At 33.4% G+C, this 18686-nt stretch overlaps 2 protein-coding genes across 5 annotated transcripts; both read right to left on the reverse strand.

Annotated features, from left to right (window-relative positions):
• Positions 1–2897: 2897 nt before the first annotated feature.
• Positions 2898–4578, reverse strand: LOC140983384 (auxin efflux carrier component 5-like). The gene is made up of 4 exons (XM_073450424.1): positions 3707–4578; positions 3504–3589; positions 3169–3403; positions 2898–3058 (listed from the first exon to the last, which is right to left on the reverse strand). Exons 1-4 carry the CDS (start codon positions 4450–4452, stop codon positions 2986–2988), a joined length of 1140 nt encoding a protein of 379 aa, XP_073306525.1. The 5' UTR covers positions 4453–4578; the 3' UTR covers positions 2898–2985.
• A 4315-nt stretch (positions 4579–8893) lies between these two features.
• Positions 8894–13104, reverse strand: LOC140983447 (serine/threonine-protein phosphatase 7 long form homolog). Of its 4 annotated transcripts, none has more exons than XM_073450512.1 (7): positions 12750–13104; positions 12566–12614; positions 10677–11190; positions 10453–10583; positions 10290–10377; positions 9773–10204; positions 8894–9686 (listed from the first exon to the last, which is right to left on the reverse strand). In XM_073450512.1, the coding sequence occupies exons 3-7, from the start codon at positions 11058–11060 to the stop codon at positions 9054–9056; spliced, it is 1668 nt and encodes a 555-aa protein (XP_073306613.1). In that variant the 5' UTR covers positions 11061–11190; positions 12566–12614; positions 12750–13104; the 3' UTR covers positions 8894–9053. The 4 variants fall into 4 exon arrangements, with proteins under 4 accessions (XP_073306613.1, XP_073306611.1, XP_073306612.1 ...); XM_073450510.1 differs by having other exon boundaries at positions 10677–11434; XM_073450511.1 differs by having other exon boundaries at positions 12566–13104.
• Between the last annotated feature and the right edge of the window lie 5582 nt (positions 13105–18686).

Raw genomic sequence — 18686 nt, forward strand, 5'->3', positions numbered from 1 at the left:
AGTAATTCTCGATTTGGTTGTATAACGTTACTTATTTACCTTTTTAATGGAAATTATTCATTTTAAAAAATCTACAAAAACCAGCACATGCTATAAAGTTCTATCAGATTCAGAAGATCATTTGTGTTATAATTTTCACACTCTTTCATTGTATTTATCTACTGAAAAGTGTGAAGTGTTGTAATATGTGGAAAGAGTCTTTCCAAGAATCAAAATTCAATAAGTGTTGAGTTGTAATACTAAAAGTTTCAGCAGAAAATGGTAAGTTCTACTGAAGTGGGTTTGTACAAGTGTACACTGATCAAAGTCTTTTAGTGATACCTTCTGGAAACAGAAGAAGGGAGACAAGACGTAGAAGGCTTTATCCTTCGAACTTTCAGAAACAAACTTTGTGTTATTTCACCTTCTAATGTTTTTAAGTTTCATCAAGTTCTGTGGGCTGTTTCTGCACTTTTAAGTAGTCCATTGTACTTTCAAAAATCGAGATAAGCTTCTGACTCTTAGAAAAGTTTGGAGCACATATTTATGAAGTAGAAGGAAGAAAAAATAAACACTCCACCGATCCTAACACTATTTATACCATGATTATTATATAATTCAATACCAAATGAATCGTAATATTTAACCAATAAATGATTACATAAGTATTATATATGTCATTAAAGAATTTAAAGAATTAAAATAAAATATTTAAAATAATAAAAATTTGGTGAGTTTAGCATTTTTTGTTATTATTTTTTTAAAAGAAATTTTTGTTAGTATTTCATTAGAATTATGTTTTGATTTCTCAATTATTATTTTTGATTATGGTCGTATTCTTGGTTTTAAATTATGAATCGATAATTTTTGTCTACTAATTCCTTGAATCTTGAATTGGACAGTGATGTCATGAATATTGGAAATTCAAATACACGCCATGCTTCAGAAGATATATAGATTACAAATTACTATTTCAAGCAATTGCAATCGAAATAGAAAATAAATCGAATAAGTGACAATGAAACATGCAATAATTATTTGAGGTCAAAAACTAAAATAGAAAACTCAACATTTTCATGCAAAAAAATAAAAAAAATAAAATAAAAGGTGGAAATTATTTAGGAGTGTCAAAATCAGACACGACCTATCAACCCGACACAGTTTAACCCAAAAAAATCTGGTTTGGGTTTGAGGTTTTCGGGTTCGGGTCACATCGAGTTGAACCCGATAGCTGACCCGAAAAAATGATCGGGTAAGGTTGGGTTGGGTTCGGGTTGACCCAAAAATTTAATTTTTTTTAAAAAAAATATAATTAATAAATATTGCCGTCATTTTTATATATTATATGTCTGAAAAAATATTTATTGTATATTTATATCATAAATTTTCATAATTTAATATTTATTTTGAACATTTTTTATTTTAAAAATAATTGTTTATTTGATTTAGTAAATATACTTTATTTTTCTACAATTAAACTTTTAAATTTAAATCATATATATGAGGGAGATATTTTTATTATGTGTTTAAATTAAAATATTATTATTATTATTATTATTATTATTATTATTATTATTTGAATTTTATTTAATTTCCTTTAAAAAATTTCAAAATCAGGTTAATTCGGGTTCGGGTTCGGGTTCGGATTGAGAGTTTTTGTATTGGCTAGGGTTCATGTTGGTTTCGGGTTGAACTATTTTTGAATAGTACTATTGCTCAAGCCGACCCAATCCATTTCAATTGACACCTCTAAAATTATTGATGGTTGACAAAAAAATATTGACATCGAGATAAAAGATGATGGAATGATAATCACGTCACAAAAAAAGAAAATAACCAATTAAAAAATTGTGCTCAAGAGTAAAAAGAAAAAATTTAAAAACATATTAATTAGCTATATTTGTTTTTCCATCGATTTTTTAATTCGCTTAGATAACTAATTGGTCACAAATAAATCTTGAAAGTCCACGAAATCCAGTTTACATATATGACTAAAATCCAAATATAACAGTCGAATCGTGAAACTTTGATCATGATATCAACTTTTTATATAAATGTGGTTATATTTTTCTTTAAGAGAACTTTAAAAAGCACCGGTTGGTAATTAGTTTCTAAAAGTTGAACCCTTTACGTCTAACTTTATGCTTCATTTCTCTCCATTGTATAAATAAATCGTAAATTTGTCTAACAAGGTTAGTGGGATTGTTAAAGTTTGGTATAAATGATATTATTCTCACTTGATCTCATGAAAGTTCTTTCAATACTTACTAATTGGGAAAAGTACATTTTTGTCAATTTATCTGTTAGATTGAAATTTGAGTCTAATTCAACTCTAAATGTTAGCTCAATAAATATGATTGTTCAAGTCTATATATAAAAATCTAATTCAACTCTAAATGTTAGCTCAATAAATATGATTGTTCAAGTCTATATATATACAACTCTCAAAAGATTAATCAAGCTGATATGAGACATCTGGCACAAACTCACGTCCCAGAATGAACAACTAGAGCGTGAAATTTACAAGACATTATCGGATGACTCGTAGGACAATCTAATATATAACGGTGAGCCTGACTCTGATACCATGTTAAGATTGAGACTTAATCTTAACTCCACCTAAAAAACTAGCTAAAAGAAGAATTGTCCAAGTCAATATATAAAACTTTCAATGACTTAATCTAGCCAATATGAAATATTTAACACATTTCATTCAGGTCCAAGAATGAACAACTGAAGCGTGAAATTTATAATATATTTTTGGATAGCCCATAAGGGCAATATTGATTTATGCTTTTTAAATTTTATTCTTTTTTTTTGGAGTACTGACGTGACACCAAAAAATGTTTGAATGCAGTACTATATACATATATAAACCGAAAATCACTGCTGGGTTTGATGGTACACACATTCAATACTTCGATAATTTTTTTTTAGAATACTTTGATAATATAACATTAACACATTGGTGGTACATATGTACTCGTTATACACTCTAGTGCGAGATCAATGAATAAGATTTAAAATAAGGTAGTAGACAATCAAGAGAGGAAGGGATATGATTGTGCCAAAAATTACCCTGCAAACAACACAGATAATTTGATCAATATTATAACAAAATTACCAATTTGTAATCATAATATTTAAATAACCAAGACAGAGGAGTGTGTGTGTGCGTGTGTGTNTTACGCGGTACTGAGTACATTAGCATGCAAACCGTATTCTTGAGCGAATACGAACGAGATTATAGCCTGTGGTAACGCTGCCTGAATTATTGCGATTCGAAGTATATTCGAATGCAAGCCTAGAGCAAGAGATCCAACAGCAGTAGTCATAGGTCCACCTAAAAACCTCAGAACCATTCCATACATGCATAAGCCAACACCACATCCTAGAACACTTTCTTGTAGTGCCATGAACAATCCTGCCACATTCACGCATACAGCTCTTAGTACAATAAATGGCAGCATTAAATTTAACTATATGTGTGTGTGTTTGTGTACGTGCGCGCGCGTGTTGTTTACCTATGTTAAACATGGCCACTCCACTTCCGGCCTTCGACATTATGAGAATCGATCCTTCGACTATGCCTGGCATTTTCAAATTCCATCTGTACATGTATGTATATTTATTATAAGGTCATGAATTTATTGTTGTTCGATATACAAATGCATATCGATATATAGACAGAAGGCAAGCCCAGAAAATGTACATGGATGATATATACCTGTTTGCTAAGAGAGCCCAAATCAGGCCAAGAACACAAGCGTAGTTGTTAGGATTTCTGGCCAACCTAATACAAACTTTCTTCATAAATGAAAAAAAACCAGAAGACGATAGTGCTAATGTGCCATCCACGCCTGCTGATTTAACTATATCATCATCGCCACTAACGATTTCGATGGCAATAGTAGTGCTTGATGATTGCGGTTCTTGGGTGGAAGAAGGCATCGGTTGCAGCTGCTTCTCCTGACCATTTTCGATGTTGATGCAAGAAGAACCACACGCACGCCTGAATTCCAACATAAAGAGGAGAATCGGCAGCCACACAAGGCATTGGATGACAGATGATTGCACGACCAAGTCCTCCCCTAATCCCCCGTACATGGCCTTGAGCAGAGGAACTCCGACCACTAGCGTGTTATTGAAACTGGCTAGAGAGAAGGAAGTTATCAACCATGAATAATCCTTATTCGAGAAACGAATCCACAAAGCTAAACCCACGCCCGCAATTGCCTTGGCGACCACATCTGCTCCAAGAAACCTGAAATTCATATGGTAGGGATCAACCCCAGATGTGAAATGGAATGTGAAGAATGGGATGATGAAATAACAGTTGAATCTATTTATCGCATCGCATTCATTGGTCTTGAACATCCGCAGCCATTTGACGGAGATGTAACCCAACGCAAGCGCCACATACAGCGGCAGCATCGCCTCCACTATCTTGTATATATCCTCCCACCCGATCATCCCTTTAATTCCCCGCACATGCAACGATCAAAACCCAAATCAATTATGATGATTTAGTCGAGATATATATATTATTGCATGAGATCGAGCTTGATGTCGATTTCGTGATATGAAAGAAGAATGAACGGGGGGAGTGGCGGAGTATATATATATACACTCCATATATAATCTATATCTCTAAAATCCAGCCTCCAATCAACAAACGGGTAGATTCTAAATTCTATAGTGCCGCCACGTACCTATATTTTTCAAGCTAATATTTTTATGGAAATATTTGAAATTATTATTTAAAATTCTCTTAATATGGTGAAAGACTGGGTCTTTTTAAATAAATATTATAAATTTAAAAAAAAAATTTAGAAATATAACAGATTTTAAAATTTTAAAAGAATATGATAAGGTGGGGTTTGTAACCCCGCTTCATTGAGGAGTCGGGGCTAATTGTGTTTTTCGAGGAGTCGGGGTTTAAGACCCCGACTCCTTGACCGCTACAGTAACCACCGCTAATCCCGTGACAAATGTCTGATTGAAATATATTCATTGAATCCTCTTTTGTTTTTTTTATGCTTTCTTCCCACTATATATGTATAACTTACATGACTAATAATTCATTCGTCCCACTAGATATGTATAACTTACATGAATAATAATTCATTCGTATTGACATTGATGAAGATGCATTCGGCGATGATGTGGTAGTGTATTTTATAGCTGAATGTTGGTTATATATAAAGGTATTTTTTCTTCAACATTTTGTTTCAATTTTATTTACATGTACTAATTTATCTCTTTATTTAAAATAAATTTTGGTGCTCTGTACAAAAATCGGAACAAGTTAGATGAAGCATTTTTTTCTCCTATGATCTATAAGTGAAGCTTTTATAAATGCTTATTATTTTCTACATGATTTTCTTATTGTTGATATTGTATTATTTATATGTAGTGTGTAATATTGTTTAAAGAAAATGAGTGCAATGGTTAATTTATTTAAAAAAACTTGTTTTTTTCTCTAAAATCCATCACTTTAAATATAATGAAAATTTTGACTAAATGAGAAATAATTTTGTGATTTTTATTAAATTTCAGGTATGTGATTTTTATTAAAAAACTTGATTTTACAAATACTAATTTATCTCTTTGTTTAAACTTAATTTTGCAAAGTTAGACGAAGTATTTTTGTTTTCTATACTCTGTAAGTGAAATTTTATAGATGCTTATTAATTCTACATGATTATCTGATTGTTGATATTGTATTATTTATATGTTGTGTGTGATATTATTTAATAAAATGACGACAATGTTTAATTTATTAAAATGAAATTTTTTTTTTCTTTAAAATCAATCACTTTACGATCATGGTTAATTTATTCCGAATTTCATAGTTTTATAACATATGTTGTGTTGTGATTAATTATAATTATATTCACGTAACACAGAAAATGGACACTATATCAGTGGCATTGTATGTCAATGGTTATGTAGTTGCACAACAAGAAACTGTGGAATACAGCAAGCCTGCTGTGAAGATGATGATGGTACCACGTTCCATAACTTATTCTGATTTGATGAAGAGATTGTATAAAAAGTTAAATATTAACAGCAAGGAATTTATGCTGAAGTTGACAACCAAATATGCTTACATGGAGATGACGCATAGAATAGAGTTTCAACTTTGTATCGAAGATGACGATAATTTACATTTTATGACATCTCAGATTGACCTGCGGTGTTCACATTTGTATATTGAGTCTGAGTCGGTACAAAATAATGTTTGTTCCAATTATCTAGAAGCCTACATCCCATGTATTACACAAGGATTTAGTACAATGGGCTTCGATGATGGAGGAGGCACTTCAAATGTTGTTGTGGGTGAAGATGAACAGCCAAATAATTGGGATCGATATGTGAATAATCATGTGGTTGAACAAACCATTCCATGGGCAGATGATGGGCGTAGATGGGAGTCTAGTGCAAGAAGAAGGTGTAATCCGTATGAAATTACTCCGTTCACATCATATGATGAACAAACGAGACGTGATTTCTTTATGGATAGTTACCACGATGAGGATAGTGATGAAGATTCACCTTCCAACGATTCTGAAGATGGTAATGTTGATGAAAATGATGATAATAATGCATTTGAACGTGATGTCGGTTATTCACAAGTTCCAAATGAGGGTACATCATCTCAAGCATGGAGGCAAGGTACGATGCCTGACAATATTCAAGCGGATAGGTCGATAATCTGTGAAGATCCACCATTTTTCAGCCAAGTGTACGATGAGCAAATTCCAGATTCTACAGATCTCCCATATGCAAGTCGCACGACCTATTACAACCCTGAAAGAGGCGATTTGTGCATCAACATGATATTCAAGGACAAAAAAGAACTGATTGCCAGTGTCAAGGACTACTCTGTTAGGGTCGCACGACGTGAGTACCGTGTCGTCCAAAGCTCACCGACGTTCTGGAAAGTTTGCTGCAAAAATAAGTCTTCAACTATGCCATGTCATTGGGGTCTTCGAGCATCGCTCAAGGTGAAGTCGGGCTATTGGAAAATCACTAAGTATGGAGGGTCACATACGTGTATCTCTAGTCATGTCGGCCTTGACCATCATAACATGGACATGAACATGGTGGCAAACACTCTTGTGGGTATAGTTCGTTGTGACCCTTCATACGAAATCAAATATGTAATGCAACTGATTAAGGACAAATTTGGGTACAATATTTCGTATCACAAGGCATGGCATAGCTTGAGGCGATCTGTTGAGAATGTTTATGGAACATGGGAAAGTTCTGTTCGACGACTACCGAGATATATGGGCGCCCTCGTGAAGCACAATCCAGGCTCTATCGTTGAGTGGAACCATATTGATACGTATAACCCAACAGTGAAGATTTTGAACTATGTGTTTTGGGCATTCAGACCGTGCATAGATGGGTTTGAACATTGTCGTACGGTTATTAGCATTAACGGAACCCACTTATATACCAAGTACAAGCACAAAATGTTGATAGCAGTGGAATTGGATGCAAACAATCAGGTGTTGCCATTGGCTTTTTCGATTGTTGATGAAGAGACGTACGACTCATGGAAATGGTTTCTTGATAATCTAAGCAAACATGTCATTCGTGGGGCTAGAGGTATATGTCTTATCTCTGATAGGCATCGGGCTATTGTAAGCGCCGTGGATGATGTACCAGATTTCAAACCTCCTCGTGGAGTACATCGTTTTTGTTTGCGCCATGTATGCTCAAACTTCAACAATCAGTTTAAGAATGTTCATTTGAAACATCTTTGTTGGCGAGCGGGCACTCAACATCAGATACGTAAGTTCGATGCCACAATGGATGCAATTAAAAACCTTAACCCGAATGCGTATCGATATTTGTGTGGGATTTCACGTGAGAAGTGGACGATGGCCCATGATGGTGGATGGCGTCGTGGTGTGATGACGATAAAAATATGTCAGAGTGTTTGAATGGTGTGTTGAAGGGTGCAAGACGTCTTCCTATTTCAGCAATTGTGCAGTTAACAATTGGACGTTGTGTAAAATATTTCTTCGATCGTAAGGAAAGAATTACCTATATGGTGTCAAACAACCAACCGTGGCCTGATTTTGCATTCCACAAATACGAGAAATGGTCAATCAAATCAAGCAATCACAGTGTTAGCAGATACGAAATCAGTGACAAATCTGCATCCGTAGTAACACGAGGACGACTAGGACATAATGAACATGTACAAGTTGTGAACTTGAGTACTCGTGATTGCTCTTGCGGAAAATGGACAATTTTCGGAATACCTTGCTCTCATGCCATACGTACAGCAAAGTGGTACGGTTTGGACCCGATGGAATTAATGCAGCCGTGGTTTAGTATGCACCGATATGTTAAAACATATGAAGGAATATTTATCCCAATACCAGATGAAGGATATTGGGATGACGCTGAATTTGAATTAAACCATAACCAATGTTGACGTGAAAAACGAAGAGCTGGTAGACATAGAACGTCAAGGATACATAATGAGATGGATCGACCAACAACAAGAAAGAGACAGGCTTATGCACGTGGTGGTACATCATAACAATGGAGTTTCATGTGTTGTTTATCATAATAATATTAAGATTTGTGTTGCAAGTGAAGTGTGGTTACGTGTATTACGAATGTGTAATATCAACAGTTTTTAAATAATGTAGTTGTTGTTTTGGCTGTAATTGATGTTTGATTTTTTACTTTGACTATTGATATTTTATTCTGTCAATAAATTTATATCATGTTATATGATTTATATAAGTATAATTCAATATCATAACACATCCAAAATACATAGTATTATAACAATATATTCAAATATATGATTTTTTATTATATAATATATATTATACAAATGACATTATATATCATATTATTTTCAAATAAAAATATCATAACACATCCAAAATACAAATACCAAAATAAAACAACAAACTACAATTGACGAGAATATGAAATCGACATGCATAGAGGATATACTAATACTAGTAGTAATAGAAATGGCTAGTGACACAACCACGTGGTATACGCACTCGTAGACTTCTTCGCAAGTTCAACTGTTATGCTTCCATATCCGTATTATGTTCTGTTTCCGTATTGTGTTCTCTGTTTAAACCATATGGATCATTAGCAGATGATGTGGCAGAAAATCCATGGAATGGAATCGGTAAAGTCAAATAGTTTGGACGCACGTCATGATTAAACGAGCGCACTTCATCGTCAAACTGTCGATGGTCAGAATTTAGTAGATCAGTGAATGATACACTGTTAGCAACGTACGGAGTGTGAAAACCGTATTGCATTGATGGTCGATAGTCAACATTAGACATTGTTGATGGTCTATGTGACGTTCCAGACATGTCATGACCACGTGATGACCCACGCATGCAATGTCCATGTGAAGTGGCAGTGACATCGAATCCATGTGGTCTACGATGTTGCTGTGAACCAGATGAGCTACTAGAACCCGATTCACGTCGTCGACGACGGCTACATTCCTCACGATTTTGAAACGAGTTTCTACGTGGTATATCATGTTGCACTTCTTCTTCATTAGATACCCTATTCAGTGCATCACGAAGACGTGAACCAATTCTCCAATCATCTTGAATGGCTTCCTCAAGTGCCTCCCTCGATTGTTCATGTACGCTAAGCCCTCTGAATCGATTTGTGAGTGTGGTTGCTTCCTCGTCCTATGTAGCACAAATCATATCAATTAAGAAAACATTAGAAAATAAGTACAAATAATTTACTTTGATAAATTTGCATTGACACTAACCACAATGGCTCGGAAATATGCTTGTCCACGTGAGTAACCAATTCCTTCGCTATTTGGAGAAATGAATCGTATAGTGATGTTGTCGTACCATTTCTTATATTGATAGTCCACCATCATGTGTCCAGAGACGAGCATATCCTCCACGATATGTGTTTCCTTATTTTTCCATATCTCAATCGGACCACTATGAAATTCTTTCCAATCAAAATTACGATGTCCTACTCGGGACAAGTTGTGTAGATCATCCCCATCAGTTGCGGGTTTGGAAATTCGTTGTCGCATTCTAAATTGACGCAACACCCGATTTGGACAATACATTTCCACAATATCAAAACAAATTAGAGGGCATACACATTGCCATATTTCCCCTTGATGTCCTGTGATGAATGCTTGCACATCGAGCGCTTCGAAATTGTAAACAGTCCAATTAAACTGCAATTAATAAAAAAATGTAAAATCAATATGAGTGTTAATTGAATGTTAGTATTAATATTGATGAATATTGATTGATAAACACCTGACCATCTTCCATAAGATCAAGTATCTCACGTATAATACGTATTGAGTGGGTAGATGTATGAGTATGACTAAAATGACGAGCCCACCTAAACAAACAAACAAAACTAATTTCAAATATTTTTGTAACTCAAATGCTAAAAAATTGATTTGCAAAAATTTACCTTGCACCATAAGGAGCAATTGGAAGAATTGTATCATAGTCGTTATCATTTACATCGGGGGCTGCAGGAACAATATGGCAATAACCATGTACATCAGGACTAAGCGATGTCATCCTGCTCCATGCCCAAACCTGCATTAAAGAAAGCACCATTAACAAAGGCCTACAAATTATTTTTGGCTTACCAAAATTGTGAAATTATTACAGACAAAATAATAAAGCTACCTGTAAGATCAACAAAGGCCCACAAATTATTTTCCTCCCTATAATTGATGATTTACATAACTCGCGATACAGGAAAGATAATACAGCGCTTCCCCAACTATACCTACTCACCCGTGGAATATTAAGAAGTAGCTGCAAATACATAAGACTCACAACACCACCACGAGAATCAGGGAACATGCATCCTCCAATTACCATCAGGGCAATACATCGAGTATATTGCACCACCTCCAAGTCTGAACTGTCGTTGTCAATCTGATTTTCTCTGCAGTGTGCGTCTAAAACAGATATCGATAAGCGTCCTCCAGTCACTAAAGATGCAGTGGGTGCAAAACCTAGTAACTCGACACATTTTTGACGCCATTCTTCAGCCGTGTGACTCATGTTGGTCCCGTTACAGGTTGACCCTTAATATTCAAACCCCATATTATTTCAACATCCTTGAGTGTGACGGTGGCCTCACCAACACGTAGGTGGAATGTATGAGTCTCACGTCTCCACCTCTCAACTAAAGCTGTAATTAGATGATTGTCAATAGGTCGAAAGCCACATCGGAGAACACCATATAACCCCATCTCATTCAAGAGGGTCAGAACACGATTGTGAATTAAGCCAGAACTATAAAGTTTCGAAATTCGGTTATCCGATCGTCTGACTTCTAAAATGGTATCGATATTATCGCTTGATATTGTTCTTGAGATATGAGTCTCCTGTAAGTGAAGGACACTAGGGTCGACCGGTTTGATATATGCCCCCATCTTGTAAAAAATAACAAGAATAATTTATTATTAATTAGAAATAATAATATTCCTTCAAAAAAATAGAAATAATAATACAAAATTATAATTATATTTTTAAAATTACAATATTTTTTTAAGTCCAAAAAGCTAATAAAACATTATTTTGTTATATTTTTACAATTAATATATTTTTTAAGTGTACAAAAATTAATAAATTTATTTTAGGAAAGTTCAGTATATTTATGTTATGAGAAAAATGCTATAATATTTTTTTATATATATTTACATAAAAATATTTGAAATTATATCATTTATGATATAAAAAAATGAGTATACTATTTAATTTTTTAAATATATAAACAATATTTTTAATATTATTAATGAAAAGTTTACTATTAGAAAATTTTCACGTATATATGTATATCAAATTAGTATTTATTTCGTATAACCAATTTATTTTTTTCAAACTTATCATTAAAATCTTTGTAATTATAAAACATTTCTCTCAATCGATTTTGATAGAATTTTTTTTTTAAAAAGATTATAAATAATTATTTGATCTTAGAAAAATTTTGTATTATAAATACTAATATCTTTTTGACTATTTATACAATTTATATTTATTATGTTTAGAAAGGATATATAATAATGAATAGATATTTAGTTAGAAAAATCATATACTGATAAATATTCATATACTGATAAATATATGACAAAAAAAATTAAATTATAATTTAAATGTCGGTTAAAATTTGCTACAAGATTTTTATTTTATAATATTTATAAACATTTTTATACTTAAAATTTAATTAATATCACAAAATTATTTTTAATTTGCTCAAAATTTTCATTCTACTGAAAACTAATTGAATAAAAAAAGTTTTTAAAATTTATCAGATTGTATCTAAATTATATTTAATATCCTAATTCTCCAAACTAGTTAATATTCAACAATTAAATTTTGATTACTATAATTTTTCAAGGCATTCGTATCCGTTTTAACATTAATATTTGTCACCATTAAAAAATTTTAACATCTTAAATTGTATTATTTACAAAGTATGAATGATATAACACTAAACATAACAAAGTCATGATAAATTTAATTAAAAATATTAACAATTGTTGTTTAATAAAAAAATCACTTACTTTGTTGACGAGGAACTCCAAATTATTGATTTTTCAAAAAAATTTATACCTGCAAAAGAAAAAAAATTTAAGCTTCTTGTTAGTTCATCATAAACACAAAGTAAAGAATAAAAAAAATTGGTGTTGAAGAGGAAAAATAGATTGAAATAAGAAAAAAAAAGATAGAAAAGAAGAAAAAACTTACATGCACCTTAGAAGAAGAACATGAGGGAAAGGAATGATAAAAGCAAGCAATTACATGTTCGAGCATCACTGATATTGCAAGTTGAATTCAGTATAGATTCACGGGTGTTCAATTTGGCCATCATTGGTGTTCAATTTGGCTTTATCAGATACATTTGTCATACAAAATGACCAAAAAAAAATCAACACTAATCAATTGTAAGAAGTTGTCGGAAAAAAAATAATAAAACCCCGACTCCTCGAAAAACACAATTAGCAGTCGGGGTCTCAGACCCCGACTCCTCAATGAAGCGGGGTTACAAACCCCACCTTATCATATTCTTTTAAAATTTTAAAATCTGTTATATTTTTGAAATTTTTTTTAATTTATAATATTTATTTATTAAAAAGTCCTGAAAGACTACGCTGTGATCAATTAATGTTTTTCAATATCTCAGTTGTCCACAGACAAACTAATCTATTAAGGTTGAGAAACCTAGCTAGAGTGCCCAGTCATGGTGAATTTTTATTCTCGATTTATTAAAAGCCGTCCATTTTATTTAATAAATAATTAAAAAAAACCTATTTTAGTAAATTTTTTAACTTATCTATGATTAACATATCTTATCGAATTATCAAAATATTTTCAATTATTTAATATTTATTTATCTATGATGCGATCCGAGTGAAATGGATGAGCCGGGTCGGTTGCTCCACCGGATCTGTGATCAAGAAGATGAGGAAAATATGAGCAGGTGAGCTATGGCTTCCACTGTGACCTGCAGACAAGGAGATAAACTCGTGAATGGGCGGCGGAGAGGTGTCCGACGTAGCCACTCCGATGCTTAAGTCAGTGAAAGATTCAAGCAAAAGACCAATGTAACCAAGTGATGGTTGTGATATTGGTGTAAAAGTGTAGACAATAAAATGAATGAATCCTAAATGCAAAGAGAGAAACTGGTATTTATAGTGGGAGAAGTAATGATGACCTCGTTCTTCGTGCTACTTACTAATTATAGTAGGGCGGCTGATTGTACCATATATCCTGACATGTCAAATCTCAGACTAGTCACATCCTGTCTGACTGATTTTGTCAACCACCTAGTATTAGAGATAGGACGGCCGCCTACACCCTACTTTACTGGCGTACTTGAGTGCGGCGCTCATATCAAGGCTTTCTCGGGTAGTGAGTCATCAGCCGGGAATCCACCCGAGAGCTCGGGCCTCTTGTTGCTTATGATCTCTTTCTGCAATTCTGCCTTGATCTGGGCTATCTATTTAATATCTCGGGTCGTCTATGACACAGGCACCGATGGGGGCATTACCAATTGTCTCGGGAATTTTCCTAAAAAGCCCGGGCACAATTCATACCCCTGACCCAGGCTTATCCCGGGGGTATCATCACTCCCTCTTTAAATAGTCGGGCTAGAGTCATACTCGATGTCCCGATTAGTCTTGTGTGCCAATGAATCCTTCACTGATTTAAGCATCGGAGTGGCCACGCCGGACACCCCTCCGGCCCCCATTCACGAGTTTATCTCCTTGTCTGCAGGTCACAGTGGAAGCCACAGCTCACCTGCTCATATCTTCCTCATCTTCTTGATCGCAGATCCGGTAGAGCACCCGACCCGGCTCATCCATTTCACCCGGATCGCATCAATCTATATTTTAAAAAATTTATATTACTATATCACTCCTAATAAAAAAAAAGAAAAGAAAAGAAAAGAACCATTAGTTTGAAAATAACAAAATTACCATATTTAAATAATTATTTCAATTATACAAGCACGCAACGCATATATATACATGCTAATATCTATACCATATAATATTAATTAAAGTTATCTTCATCTGCTAACCAACTTTTGGTACGTTGGTGAAGTTTTCGCTCGCGATTAGTCTTGTTACGATAAAATTAACTCAACTCGTTAAATTGATAAATATGTAATAGTGAGAATAGAGAACGTTCCCACAAGAAGGTGAGAATTTAATTGTGCTAAAAGTTAAAAACAATAAAAAAAAAAAAATAGATAAGAGGTTTTTCTTTGGAATTAACTCTAATAAGAAATTACTAATTATCAAGCAAAATTTAAAATTCAAATTAACAATTAATGAAAAATAACCATGGTTTCAGCCGACTCCACCATTAAAATATATTAACTTGATCATCGATGTAGTGATATCAATTTATATTCAAATATTCACCATTCTAAATTCAATTCATATATCGCCTTATGATTAGTTAAGTAGGAAACCATTTTATTTGAATGAAAACTAGCCATGGGTTCTACTGTTTAAGAATTGGGTGGATTCCGAATCTCTTCGAGTTCTATAATTCCTCATTTTCTATCTAATAGAAACTCATTCTCTAATATGATATTGAATAATATCAAGCAATCTTAATTCCAAAAAGTAGAGTTTAATTGCAACCCCTTGCAACCCTCACGTAATTTTGTCTCACGTTTGAGGAAGGTCCAATAATATGATCCCTTTTCTCTTCACGTGTCAAGCTCGACCCATCAATATTGAACCTTAGTGGACGGTCGTCATGAGTAGAGGTGTTCAAACTTCGGATAAAACCTAAAAAATCAAAAATCCAAACCGAAAAACCGAACACTAAATCGAACCGAAAACTAATTTTATAATTCAGATATAAATGTTAAAATCGAAATTTATTTGGTTCTGTTTCGGATTATATATATCAAAACCGAACCGACCGAAAAAACCGAAATTTTATTAAATTAATAATTTTATTTTTATTATTTATTTTTTGAGATGATATTAGAGAATGATGAATTATTTTGAATAATATTTAGTTGATTTTTGTTTATGTAATTCATTTAGACTTTATATTTAAATATTTTACTAAGAAATCATGTAAAAAATAACATATTATATTTTACAATATATTTATCTTATTAATTTAAATAATTGTATCAAAACCGAAATAATAAACCGAAATAACTGAACTAAATAAAAATAGTTCGGATATTGGATTATATATTTTTAAAATCGAAAACCGAAAAAACTGAAATAAAAAATCGAAAACCGAACCGAACCGATCGATGAACACCCCTAGTCATGAGATACTCCAATAATATGAACATAAGTCATGTGAGTTCCACGTAGTTTATATTAAGTATGTCAGTGGAAGCCATATCTTTCTAGCATCCAGGCCTCCCCAATAATGAGTCAGACACTGACCGCGGATAGAGTTCATTATACAACCACCGTTGATGGAAGGCAAGGAACTATTAATCTTTTTTTAAAAATTTTTTTCTAATAATGAGCTTGATTTAAATTTTGTATCTTATACAAAATGAGTTATTTTAATTTTAAAAATTTGTCTCATCATTAGTTTTAAAATCTAATGCCATGTTTGTTTTATGTTTGCTGGATTAATTCAACTCTTGTTATTATATTAATAATAAAGCACATACCGATTATTTATAATATATCATATGTATTATAAATAATAAAGGATGATCGATAACCGAGAGCTCATTGATCCATATGAGCCACATATGGATCCATGTCCAAAACCTAGGTAAATGTAAATATGCAAATACAATATTACATAAGCTTCCAATATTTTACATGTCTTCGAACTTAAAAAATCTTGAGGATATGGACCCATCATCTTCAAATCTTGTTCTCCCATTAAATCAAATATTTTACATTAAATTTTCATGGCACATTGAGATGCAAATTTAAAGAGTGTGAACAAGCCATAAATCAGTCCCACTTTATATAATTATCGAATAATTAAAACATAACATTTAAATTATCCTAACGTACACCGAGCAAATTGGTCATGACTCTCCATTACAATTTTACCATATAATATCAAATATTATATTAAATCCATAAAATTACATATTATCAACAAATCATACATCTTGTAAATTATCACTAACTGTCATAATTAATAAGTTAAACAAATATTTTTATCTAACTTCAATTAATTAAATTTATGTAAATCACCTATTATTATAAATAATTAAAATCCAATTCTAATTTTTTATTTTATAAAAAAAATCCGTAATTTTTATCAAAAATTTATTTCAAGGGTAAAATCGACCATATTTTCATAAAATATAAATTTGACCCAAATTTTTTTTGAAAATGTTGAAAATCGCATCGGGTCCAAGAATTTAAGCTCGTATTGAACAAGGCAGCCTAGACTATCTCAGGCACCCTGTCCGCCCACTGCCCGAACTGTTCGGGCAGCTGCACGTGTGTGCAGGGTAGTACGATGTCCTAAAAATAAACTAAATTTTTTTAAATTTATTTTAGCTGCCTCCTAGGCAGTCGTCGCTGCCCAAATGTGCAGCGGCTGCCAACAGGTAGGTGGCTTAAAATAAAGTAGATTCACCTCTTTTTTTTTCTATGGATTCCTCATATATCCTCTGTGTCACAGTCAAATCACATCCTTTAAAATATTTTCTTTTTCTTCCGCTTATATAATAAGTACCGTTTCTTCGAAAATTCTAAAATAAGCATGCCTCGACATTTTAAAGCATAATTAAAACATTTACGCATCGTAAATTTTTCCTACTTTGAAAATATGTTATAATATAATAAACTTTACATGCGACTCAAAAATATATTTTTCGGGTTATCGAGTTTGCTCGGATCAATGCCAAAAAACTCTAAACTTTACATTCCTCGATTTTTACTTTCGACCTCTACCCGAGTCCTCTCTAATCCATACCGTAAATATATTTACAACCTATAACACGTCCACACTTTCTGCAACAGCCCACGACTCGAAGATGAACAACTCCACCCAAGACTTGTTTCGACCCGTACACGTATATCCTTTGCTCTAACTCCTCACGACTCGAAGATGAACGACTCCACCCAAGCCCCTATGCAGCCATTCTCCAGCCATAAGACACTGGCCAACCATGACATGAAGGTGAAGCTTGAAGGGGTTGAAGTCGCGCGGCGTCTAGGTGACCACGCACGTGTGCGGCTGCTGTGGTCTGCCTCCCAGCCCTTTTGCTCGACTTCCAGACCACTAAGGACTTGTAAAACCATGCATACAACACCTAGACATCCCTCCCAAGCTTCCCCTATGGCAGCAACGTTCTTTTGCATCAATAACCTTCCAAAACATTCGTTAAAACGTCGATACGATGAATAATGTGTTACAACTTTATAAAACCGAAACCATAGATGTTATTCATGCAACAGAACATTAAACATGCATAATATAGTTTGAATGTTGCAAAAAAAAGGGTTTAGAATGTTCCTTTGCGTTTAAAACGCTTCAAATACGAGTATCGGTGTGATGGTGTGTTGGTGATGAACGGAGGACGATTTCTACCATTTTTTCTCGACAAAATCGATAGGAGAACCTACCTTAAGTATTACTGATAGCACATGCAAGAATCTTTAGTCATGGTTAGCATACAATACAGTCTCTTCAACTTATATATCTCGATCGAATCTTCAACTGTTGGTAAATCCAGAGTTGAATTTGAATTCGATAACGATGTGATGTATCTTTGAGTAATAATAGTGACATCGTATGTGCAACTAGGAAAACACTTTTCCATAAAACACATTTTTTGTTATGGCCAGAGACACATTGCACTATTAACTTATAAAATCACATATGATATCTTCCCCAGTAGGCAAACGGTGAATCCTCAACTACAATGTATTGACTCCTACGTATTTCGAAACTACACCAAACTCACACCCGATGACCCTCAATAGAGTCGGTAAATGGTCCAAAATACATGCTAGTACGTAGAGCCTCTACGTTATCCCTGTTCAAAGGATTAATGATGTACAACCATAACCGCGAACTATTCCACTCGATAAGTGATATCCATTTGGACAAACTGAGAGAGGGTTGTTTAGTGTATTACCAAATGATCACTCATCTATATAAATAGACATCTCCATGACCTTACCAATGAAACATGATGTTTATGTCACATATGCT

Source organism: Primulina huaijiensis, chromosome 8, assembly GCF_012295235.1.
Source record: "Primulina huaijiensis isolate GDHJ02 chromosome 8, ASM1229523v2, whole genome shotgun sequence".
NCBI classification, from domain to species: Eukaryota; Viridiplantae; Streptophyta; class Magnoliopsida; order Lamiales; family Gesneriaceae; genus Primulina; species Primulina huaijiensis.

Excerpts from the sequence above, each read along its gene's own strand:
- LOC140983384 (XM_073450424.1), bottom strand. The coding sequence starts at position 4,452 with ATGATCGGGTGGGAGGATATATACAAGATAGTGGAGGCGATGCTGCCG. Across the intron at positions 3,590-3,706 it reads TGGGCTCTCTTAGCAAACAG|ATGGAATTTGAAAATGCCAG; the intron begins GTATATATCATC and ends ATACATGTACAG. Across the intron at positions 3,404-3,503 it reads AGTGGCCATGTTTAACATAG|GATTGTTCATGGCACTACAA; the intron begins GTAAACAACACG and ends TGAATGTGGCAG.
- LOC140983447 (XM_073450512.1), bottom strand. The coding sequence starts at position 11,060 with ATGAGTCACACGGCTGAAGAATGGCGTCAAAAATGTGTCGAGTTACTA. Across the intron at positions 10,584-10,676 it reads GGCCTTTGTTGATCTTACAG|GTTTGGGCATGGAGCAGGAT; the intron begins GTAGCTTTATTA and ends TCTTTAATGCAG. Across the intron at positions 10,378-10,452 it reads ATTGCTCCTTATGGTGCAAG|GTGGGCTCGTCATTTTAGTC; the intron begins GTAAATTTTTGC and ends TTGTTTGTTTAG.